We start from the raw sequence: 10,724 nt of genomic DNA on the forward strand, positions 1-10,724 counted from the left end.
GATTAGTATTTGAATGTACCTCTCCAGTCACAGATAGCCGGTGTATTAACCCACTGTTTCAAACAACAGCAAACAGAAACACAAGGGGACAAAAAAGGGGCATGTATTATATAGCTGAAAAGGGGGGAAGAGACAAACATCGATTTTTAAGCCATATAGAATACCAAATATTATACCACACCTGAGCACAAGTAAAACTATAGGTCCCTCATGGGGTGTGGAAAAATGAGCCCACCGCTGAAGCTTTGTGGTTACAGGTTATTCTGTAACTCAGTTGGCTTGATATGCATTTGCCTAATGTTCAAGTGGATATCTGGGTGTGTACATTAGTCCTTAATTTTAAACAGGGTTCATTAATCAGGGAAATTCCTGTAAATAGATTTCAGCCGTTTTCTCTATAGACAATAGAGCAGAGGAATAGTTGGTTTAGTGCTGCCACCTGCTGGCCATGTTGTGGAATAGCCACACCAATAGATCCTCCACAATGTTCAGTACTTGAGTCGTCAAATGTGAGCACTACCTTTCCCACTCACTATGCTGGTATTAATTCATGAGTTGTGCTCACTGGAATGCGCTTAAACGTTTCTATAAAAGCTGCACCTACAGCAATCAGTGCTGAGGCAAGGGCTAGTTAGTTTAATGACCTTTCTTTAGTAGCTCCGCTCCTTAAGAGGGGGCTTTTACAATTCTGCAACTCTTCGGTTTGATGTTCAGAAACAAAAATAGAGCCGTGGCTACGTGGATTCCCCTGGTGAACAAGAATGCTAGAGAAAGCAACTTGCTACCAAAAGAACACTGTGCATCCAGATTGGCTTCCGGACTGTTTTTGGCATCTAAAGTTAAAAATACACCATAAACAAAGGTTCCTGTCTCTACACTGCTCTGAAGGCACTGTTTGGGATACAGGCAGGAGGGTTTAGTTATGTCCAAGCAGAATGGGAGGAAAAATCTGAGTTGAAGCCTTCTGACGGGGGAGAAGATAACGCAAACCACAGAAAAATGTCCCCAGTGCTGGGAGAAAACTACCAATTAAAAAAATTGTAACAAGTTCATTAAAATGAACCCAATTAAGTCAGCACTTGACTGTCATCTTTCCAGTTAATTCACACACACCGCTTATACACAACATGTAAGGACAGGGTTGTGTGGCTACATTGTGTGTTATTCTTTTCCTTCATAGTTCACCTAAAAGCAACCTCATTGTCCCTCCTACAATCTCAGGGATTGGTAACAACTCATGATATGTCGACACTTTTTTAAAAGTGCAAGTTGTTCTCTCCAGAGAGATTTTAGAGCTTTCCATTGCTCCTGGACCCTGCATTCTCCCCTCCCATTGTGCCTGTAGTTTGCTTGCAATGCTGGGGGGGGGGGGGGGGGGGGGAGGGGGAAGAGAAGTGATGAGGAGGGGGAAACGTACTGACAGACTGCTTTTATCTCCACCAAAAGCTCAACACCTGGAAACAGGATGCTACAATCTGCTTCTCCGTTCGGCAGGAGTGAGTTTCAGTGTCTGTGTTACACGGGATTCACTGGACAGCCTCTAGAGCATGGTGACTGGCAGAAATGGTGATTTTTTTTTTTAAGTCATTGTAAGTTTGATATTTTATTTTCCCCTCCCCTCTTTAATTCCTCGCCACAGCGTTAGGCTTTTGGGGTCAGTTTAACAGAGGAGATTCAGGAAACATGATGTGCAATCCTCAGCGTCCATAGGCAGAACATTGTGCTCTATGAAGAACAAAACCAGTCCTGTACATGTCAAAAGAAGAGCTAGAAGGACTCCTCAGTTCGGCTGTAAGGCCTCTCTCTGAGCGGTTTGGGAAGCTGAAAAAAGCTGCAGTTGGACTGTTGTTTCTGCTTGCAAACTGAGGCAGATTGTAAAAACACATTATAAACAGTATGAATACGTTTCTAAATCCCCATTTCAAGTGCATTTGAATAAGCATTTCCTCCCACCCCTGCTCCTGGACCCCTCAGTGAAGTGACAGGGTACTATACGACTCAGCTCTGATTCACATTTGTGGGGTTGCAGAGGAGGAAAGTTAGGACATTACAAAGTGGCTCTTGCTGGGGGAACAACTCATGAACCTCCTCTAGTCAGCATGACGGCTGTATGCAGGAGGGGAGGCTGCACAGAAAACCACAGGGACGTACTGTGTCCTCAGCCAGTTGTACAGGTGTTCACAAGGCACTGGAACCTTCAGGGGACTAGCATCATTTCAGAGGCCCCAGATTAAATCATGCTGCACTGGAAAGCGGCAGGCTTTCAATCTACCCCCCCGCCCTCCCCCAAAAAATCAGGCTCCATGAACACACGGAAAGTCAGATCAGTTAGAATTCAACCAATTCACCCTTGGTAAAGTGTAGTATAGCCCTTCCCCTACTTTAACCCCTCACTCCCCCTCCACAGAGGAAAACCCGAACAACAGTGTGTTTGCTAGCTTGGCTCATCCCATCAAACACGTCTGTACAGGGAGTAAGCAACACACTTTGAAGTGTCTGCGTGTGTAGACTAGTCAATAAGTCTTCTGGAATGTGACAAATGAGGCTAGTTGGTAATGAAGGCTCTCCCCTAGAGGATCAGAGAGAAAGCACTTTCTGAAAGACCCAATTAATTTGGGCCCAGGAGGGGAGATAGAACTCGGGGTTACAGATACCCAAAGTGACCTCCCTGCACTCCTAGACACACACCTTAACAGACCGGTAAATCTACCCAGCGAAGCACAGCTATTCACCCAACAATTTCAGCAATGAGAGGGAAGCGTCAGGGGAGAAGAACAAAGACCAGACACTGAGACGTGTTAGATATTTCACAGATAAAGCTTTAAATTAACTCACCTACAGGGGTTTGAGCCAACCAGCAAGGGAGCAGCCCTTTGGCCATTCTGCCCCAGCTCTGTTAAACAGAACCAGGCTGACACATTGGGGTGCGGTTACCTGCACTGCCCTTTCGGAGACCCTGCGTTTGATTCCTGGAGCTGATCTCCAGCTAGGAATAGGGCTGAGGGGCAGTGCCTTGAGGGCAGGGATAGGGAGGGACCCGCATTGGTCTGCCCTATTAAAGACTCTGCCAAGAGTCTCATTCTGTCCTCCTCAATGGGACTATATGCAGGGCTGAGCCCGGAGGAGTGTAAATAGAAGGGTGGGGTGGGGAGTGGGAGAATGAGAGGACTCTGCAGAGCTTCAACTGACTCAACAGTGGGCCGGAGGAAGCAGCAGAGAAAAAACCCAAAACCTAGGCTAACTGGAGAGCCCTGGGTCACAGAATTGCTCCAGTGTAACAAGACAGAGAGTTTCAGAGTAGCAGCCGTGTTAGTCTGTATCCGCAAAAAGAACAGGAGTACTTGTGGCACCTTAGAGACTAACAAATTTATTAGAGCATAAGCTTTCGTGGACTACAGCCCACTTCTTCGAATGCATACAGAAGTGGGCTGTAGTCCACGAAAGCTTATGCTCTAATAAATTTGTTAGTCTCTAAGGTGCCACAAGTACTCCTGTTCTTAAGACGGAGAGCGGATGTGGATGGTGATGCAAGTTGTACACCAGGGACTACGAAGTGGAGGGCAGCAGGGAAAGAGGAAGCAGGTATAAAAAGGGGGATGCAATGCTCCTCCAGTCAGTACTTCACTCCTTTCTCCAGCCTCCTCTGGTGAAATTCCACCTCTGGCAAACCTCCCATTGCCTTCAGTGGGGTCAGAATTTTACCCCTATCAGGTAAGTTACATTCATTTAGACTCTCTTGGCTCTACTTAGCACCCTCACTTCTGCCCAGCCCAACAACTGGTTTGGAGGCTTCAGACATCCAGCTGTGTACGGGATGCCGAGAAATCAGCAATTCTGTGCCTCCACGCTCTGGGGAAGGATGTTGGGCTCAGGATTTTATTGTAAGCAGAGAGATGATGACGAAAGAGAGGCAGAGAGATAGAGAGAGAGCAGTTTGTTTCCGGTGTGATCCCAGTGAAGAGGGAGCATCTGCTGGGGGTCTTTACACAGGCACTTGCTACCTCTGCCGGTGTGAAACCTACGAGCATCCAACGCAGTCATACATGAAAGAGGTGCAGAGGCTCATGTAATAGGAGGGATATGCCAGCAAGTGACTGACATGAGCAGAGTCCGAGAAGTCCACAGCTCTCACTGCAACGTTGTGCTGCCGCCGGGCCTCAATCATGTGCTCTACGTCACTGGCCAGGATGATCCTGTCCCCCTTGGAGTAGAGGTAGAGCTCGGGCCACCTCGAAGGCCCATTCAGCAGGGCATCATAATGGGTCTCATGGAAGAAGCGAGTCACTGGATGCAGCAAGATCCGCAGCACCACCACCAGGATGGCGAAGACAAGCAGGAGGCCATACTTGAGCAGCACGTTAGTTGAGCCCAAGACAGCTGCCAAGGCACGCAGGCTCCCCACCATGTTTCTTTTGCCGGGGGCACTGTCAAAAATGGTGCCCACCACCTTGAGGCTGCTGAACTGCCTGTGCGTGTGGATGAGCTCTAGGATGTAGCGGTAAAGCATGACCCCGCCGTTGCTGAACACGTGAAACAGCAGCGGTTTCTTTTCAATTTTATAGTCAAAGAGCAGCTCCAGCAGCTTCCTAGCTGGGGTCCGGAGGGACCTGATGCCAAAGGATTCTGCGAAAAACGTCATCTTCCATGGAGCTGTGTAGCGGATAACTGTGCACCCCTGGGAGGAACAGAGAGACACACCCATCGAGGGCTGCATGTTACAAGCTCCTTCAGGATCCCAATCTGCCACTGTGTTCATTCATTCTGCCCTAAAGGACAGAGCAATGGTCCCTCTTCCTGAATCAGAAATTGGCCAGTGCTGGCTCACCATTCGTGTATCTTTAGTATAACATCATCCACAACATTGGTGAAGGAGGAGGAATTTCCTCCTGTCCCTGGCTGGGATCATTTGGGCACAGTACCATCAGGACCTGGTAATACTTACCCCAGCCAAGATCCCATATAGAAGCCATTTGTATGGGTGGCCTACATCTAATCCTTTTTTGAAGCTTGCTAACCTCTAGCTATTTGATCAGATTGGGAGGGGTGAGGGGGTGTTGGTCACAGTAGATTCCACTTAATAGCCACCTTGATATTGACAACTTCTGGTTAATAGCAACATTTGGGTGGGAACCAATCCCGTCCCATTGACTTTAATGTTAACAGGATTTGGATATTGGTAATACCATGCTGCTTATTAAACAACATGTTTTAGAAGAAAGACCCCAACTGTAGGCAGGTTTGCAAGGTTGCAGCCAGGGAAGGAAGTGCTGGGACATACCGCCCCTCACTGCAGCCCTGCAAACCTGCCTCCAGCCAGCCCTCACCCTGCCCTTGTGCTTCCTTCTAGGACTGTAGCCCTGTAAACCAGCCTGTGCCCAGGGACAGCACAGGAGGTAAGGGGCTGTGGGCAGGGAAGGAGTGGGGGGATGCAGCCCAGACGCCAGAGCTGCACAGTACCTCTACCTGCACCTAGGGAAGGAAGCACTAGGACATGCTGAGCCCCAACCCAGAGGGAGACCAAGGAGAGTCACCATGCAACCCCACAGGCCCCCAGTGCCCGGCTCCCTGTAGAAAGCCCCAGCATCTGGGCTGCAGCCCCCTCCCTGTGCTGCCCTGCACGCAAGCTTGCAGCCAGAGAAGGTCTAGCCCAGTGTTTCATTCCCTGGCTGCAGCCCTGCAAATCTGCTTTCCACTTATTACCAACTGATGGCTAATGGCAGCTTTTGCTGGTAACTGAGGAACTGCTCATAAGCGGAACCACGTACCTAAGAGCTTGGGCCGCTTGGCTATATAGCTAAGACCCCACAGTTAGATATATGCCTTGTGTTACTCCGAGTATTCCCTGTACTAATGGCAGGTTTTAATGATGGCAGGCACCCAGGTGCTGAAGCAATGGGCCCCCACAGAAGTTTCTAAATAAACGTGGGTGAAGCTAGTTGTATAAATGCTCAATCTTTCACATTAGCTCAGCAAAGGCATTTACTGGCATTTCCGCTTGAGAAATGCAGAGAAAAGGCACGAAAACAGCTATGTCCAGAGGGGATTGGGGAGAAGCGAGGAAGAAATCTTCACCTATTCTAGGAGATTTTAAATCATCTGGGTTTTGCATTCATTCTTCCTAGGGGAAGGAAGGTCCACCCATATCCCTATTAGAACCCTTCACTTCCCCTGGATTTCCTACCCTCGAGGGTCTGCATCCTGCCCATCATCCTTCTGGCCAGGGAAGACTTGCCAAGAGTCCCATGGCAGCATGTCAAAAACGCTCATTTGCCCAGCAGGGGTGACTGATGGCCGCCAGGCAATAAAAAGTACTGCATTACCCATCTTCTCCCACGGGCTGAGCCTGCAGCCTTCGCTGGGCTTCCCACCCACACATAGCATGAGGCTGGCAGGGGAGTTGGGGTCTCCCACATGGCATCGCAGAACATAAAGCCACGATAAATTATCAGGTGTACCCTCCCCATTCAGTTTCTGAGTCCATAACCACCCTATGGCTTCAGCTTCATTTGTAAAGATTCAAAAAGTTCATTTAAGAGATCTCAGAATTAGGGAAATAAAAACCAATAATAATAAAAACGCCAAGGTAACATAACCACTCAAATAACTGCAGCTAAGCACACCAAAAAACAAACCCTCCCGCATCTCGTCAACCCTCCAACACCTTATGATTTGAAACTTTCTCTCAAGGTCTGTATATCTGGGATAGTGGTTACACTGACCCTACGCAAGCACCACACCCACCGCTAGCATTTATAGTGATCAAGCCCTTAGGAAATAAAATCCGTGGGGCAAAGAGCTGTTTAATTTTTCCAACTAGAGATCAGCATGTGGCAGGTGCCGCCTAGCTGGGGCGTTCAGCCCACAGAGGAGAATAGGTACATGACATAAAAGAACTACAACCCTCATAAGGCACCGGGGTACCCCACATGAAAATCAAATGTTCTGGGTTTGGGTGTTTGAGGTAATAAACAACAAATCCACAGAAAGCAGATGCTTTTTGCAAAAAAATTAGTGAAAAACTCCATTTTCCATTAAAATTGCAATGGAAATTTTTCTGCCAGACACAGTTGTGTAGCTTAATCCTTCTAAAGTGCTAAATATTCATGATATAAGGGTCAGAAGGAAGTTCATTCTCCATGGCTCATTCCATCCTTAGAGTCTCCACTAGGATTGCTTAAAAGGGAACTAGTTGTGACTAAATGAAACGGTGTATTTTCGAATGCAGACACCTGTCTTTCTGGCAACGGGATTGAGACACCAAATGCATTTCATGTAGGGTACTGAGCAGTTGCAGAATGCTGTGGCCAGTAGCAACCGAGCTGTTATCAATCCTGAGACATGGAGTCACAAGTCATTCTGTACTAGAACACACTTTAATTTATGTATCAGAGGGGTAGCCATGTTGGTCTGGATCTGTAAACAGCAACAAAGAGTCCTGTGGTACCTGATAGACTAACAGATGTATTGGAGCATGAGCTTTCGTGGGTGAATACCCACTTCGTCAGGCTTGGGTGAATACTCACTTCGTCAGACGCAGGGGTATTCACCCACGAAAGCTCATGCTCCAATACATCTGTTAGTCTATCAGGTGCCACAGGACTCTCTGTAGCACTTTAATTTATGGATCTCACATGTCAGGTTAATCATCAACAGTTCAGAGGCTGCCATGTGAGGCAGTCATGCTGGGTAGTATTCAAAGGAGAACTTTGGCATCTATCTTTGCAACAAATTGGATCCAAAACAAAGTCCATGCTCACATAATGGGCCTAAATTCCACTAGGTCCAAAAGCCACACACTTTCCATCATTCCGTGGACCAACAAAGCAAGATATTTTAAAAGGGGACTGATAATGGGACAGACACTGTCAGAAACTTCCACTTCTAGGTCACTATATCAAATCCTGTCCAGATTGGTAATGACTGAACATTGTTACCATCTGATGGCTGTTCCATAAATGTGTGAAATGAGTTTAGGGGCATCAAATCAATCCCCAGTAGCTAGGCAACCTGGTCACAAAAGCCACCAATAACCAGCACACTTGTTAGTCTCAGAAGAAAGGCCAGATGCTGAATAAGTCATGGTTGAACTTGCCTTTGACCCTTAAAGTTGGCCCTGCCAGCTCTGTACAGACGTATGCAGCTTGCACTCTCACTGCCCATGTTATACATAGTCTGTGGATAAATGGAGGACAAAGATTTACACCGGTTTTCAAATCTTTAAAACTTCAGAAACTTTGAAAAAGGCAAAAAGGAATTCCTTTTAGGAAGCACTTCCTGCCTCTTCGTTGTACACACAGTATAACCAGGGTCTTAAAGACAGCGTGCAGAGAATGTCAACATGCTATTTGAAAATGCAAGGAGCTTTCACACAAAAATAAGCCCAGCACTTTCTTCTAGGGCGTCTTTGGAGTCGTAAGAAGGGGTAAGGTCTTTTCACCAGAGTGCAGGGGAGAAAATTCCTCCGGTAGCCTTGCTACAGCTTTATATTGGCATAGAAAGATGAATGATTTACTCACCTTCTGATGGTAGATGGTGCTGTATTTCACCAGGTGTTTATCACGGCAGCCAGCCCACCCCAGCAGAATTACCACAGGCCGGTTATTTTTGTTTCCCATCTCTGGACTAGTGTCTGAAATAAACCAGATTTTTAAAAAATGAAACTGCCCTTCAGTCCACTAGAGTCAGAGTGAAATTGCAACCTACCTACTTAATAAGGATAGCGATTTTAACCCCACCCAAAGCCTGTACTGCAACTCTTGCGCTTATAACTGGATTCCTTCTGTAGCCTATCAGTTTATCATTTAGCTGTTATTGCCGTATTATTTGTGTTACAAAACAATCGAGACTGGGGCCCAATTGTACTGGGCACAGTACAAAAAATAAAATGACAAATCTTGCCCCCAAACAACTTATAGTGTAAAGAAGGACAAAAAGGCTACAGGCCAAGGTAGGACACAAATAAGGGGGTAAAGATGCTAAAAACTAGAAGCTCACATTATAAATGTTTCTAAAATTCAGGTTTCAAAAAAAATCCATTTACCAGTGACAAATGGCAGTTTTCCCATCACTGTACGGGGAGGGAAACAGGCGCCTTGATTTTTGGAGAAGTTTACATTTGCATTAAAAAAAAGTTTCCAGCTCAGTTAGTTACTTAAGGCTTGTCTACACATGGAGTTAGCTCTGATCCTTTGAAAGTGGGATAAGCTAAACAGAAACAAGGCACTATTATTCCAAAATAAGAGTGTCCACATGGGGAGTTAATCAGGAATAACTCCATGTGTAGGCAAGCCCAAAGATATTAGTTTTGTCTTATTTTTAAGCCACCCCAATAGTGCTCTTGGCCCTTTCAAAAGACATAAAAAGATGTGGTCGCTGTCCCAAAGATTTTCCAATCTAATATCCGATACAGTGGAACGACAGCGACAGACGCCAGCTGGAGAAGGACCTGGAGAAGGCAATAAGCTTACAGGGTGACGGTCTGGCCCTGCCACCCATTCTGCCGCGAATAACTGTTTCTGCTTAACACTCCCAGGCACAATGGAGGAAGTGATTTAAAGGAGGCGGGAGCCCTGGGTATCCCCAGCTCCCCTGAAGCCACCAGGGAGCACAGCCCAGTATCCACACAGGATTGTTTGCTAACAGGAATGTGAGATAGAAGGAGTAAGGGCAAGTCCTGCAATAGCAACACCCCAGCCACTAAGCCCCTCTGGGCTACTAGGGACAACACTGCACAGCCCCTGGGGGCATCAGGCACTCGCACCCCTCCACCCGGGGCATCGGACGCCTGCCTCACCTCACCGCAACCCCTCACCTCTTCCCCCAGGGGCATCAGACACCCTCCCCCCACCTCACCCTGCCCCCCCCAACCCCCAGGGGCATCAGACACCTGCCTCACCTCACCCCAACCCCTCACCCTCTTCCCCCAGGGGCATCAGACACCCTCCCCCCACCTCACCCTGTCCCCCCCCCAACCCCCAGGGGCATCAGACACCCTCCCCCCACCTCACCCTGCCCCCCCCAACCCCCAGGGGCATCAGACACCTGCCTCACCTCACCCCAACCCCTCACCCTCTTCCCCCAGCAGCATCAGACACCCTCCCCCCACCTCACCCTGTCCCCCCCAACCCCCAGAGGCATCAGACACCTGCCTCGCCTCACCCCAACCCCTCACCTCTTCCCCCAGCGGCATCAGACACCCTCCCCCCACCCAACCCCCAGGGGCATCAGATACCCCCCTAGCCTGTCCCCCCCCCTCACCGGCATCAGACACCCTCCCCCCACCTCACCCTGTCCCCCCCCCCCACCGGCATCAGACACCCTCCCCCCACCTCACCGGCATCAGACACCCTCCCCCCACCTCACCCTGTCCCCCCCTCACCTCTTCCCCCGACACTCACCCCCCCCAGCCTGTCCCCCACCCCCAGGGGCATCAGACACCCCCCTCCCCTCACCCTCCCCCCACCTGTGCCCCCCGCGGGGTCTCAGACACCCGCCGCCCCCCGGAGCCGCTACGCCCGCGAGGATTATGGGGACCCCGCCCCGCCGCCAGCCCCGTACCCGGCCGCCCCCCCGGCGGCAGCTCGATGGTATAGTCCAGCTCTCTGCCCCCCATGCTCGGGCGCGCGGGGGAGATCGCCGATCGCCGTCGCACTCTCGGGCCGAAGCGCCCGCCCTCCACACCGGAAGTGACCGCCCTCTCCTGAGACGCCAGCCAATAGGAGCGA

The 10,724-nt window shown here is 49.2% G+C and overlaps 1 protein-coding gene across 4 annotated transcripts; it reads right to left on the reverse strand.

Moving 5' to 3' along the window:
• Positions 1-2,798: 2,798 nt before the first annotated feature.
• On the reverse strand, positions 2,799-10,713 carry TMEM53 (transmembrane protein 53). Of its 4 annotated transcripts, XM_065553700.1 has the most exons (4): positions 9,041-9,763; positions 8,517-8,629; positions 8,093-8,172; positions 2,799-4,675 (listed from the first exon to the last, which is right to left on the reverse strand). In XM_065553700.1, the coding sequence occupies exon 4, from the start codon at positions 4,637-4,639 to the stop codon at positions 4,019-4,021; it is 621 nt and encodes a 206-aa protein (XP_065409772.1). In that variant the 5' UTR covers positions 4,640-4,675; positions 8,093-8,172; positions 8,517-8,629; positions 9,041-9,763; the 3' UTR covers positions 2,799-4,018. The 4 variants fall into 4 exon arrangements, with proteins under 4 accessions (XP_065409772.1, XP_005303093.2, XP_005303092.2 ...); XM_005303036.4 differs by lacking the exon at positions 8,093-8,172 and having other exon boundaries at positions 9,041-9,215; XM_005303035.4 differs by lacking the exons at positions 8,093-8,172; positions 9,041-9,763 and adding an exon at positions 10,558-10,713 and having other exon boundaries at positions 3,859-4,675.
• Positions 10,714-10,724: the final 11 nt, after the last annotated feature.

This window comes from Chrysemys picta, chromosome 8 (genome assembly GCF_011386835.1).
Source record: "Chrysemys picta bellii isolate R12L10 chromosome 8, ASM1138683v2, whole genome shotgun sequence".
Classification (NCBI taxonomy): domain Eukaryota; kingdom Metazoa; phylum Chordata; order Testudines; family Emydidae; genus Chrysemys; species Chrysemys picta.

Bases quoted from the DNA above. Each gene is read 5' to 3' on its own strand.
- TMEM53 (XM_005303035.4), bottom strand. From the start codon at position 10,612: ATGGGGGGCAGAGAGCTGGACTATACCATCGAGCTGCCGCCGGGGGGG. The intron at 8,630-10,557 runs GTACGGGGCTGG...GGTTTATTTCAG, and splicing joins GCCGCCGGGGGGGCGGCCGG to ACACTAGTCCAGAGATGGGA. The intron at 4,676-8,516 runs GTGAGTAAATCA...TGTTCCTCCCAG, and splicing joins GCACCATCTACCATCAGAAG to GGGTGCACAGTTATCCGCTA.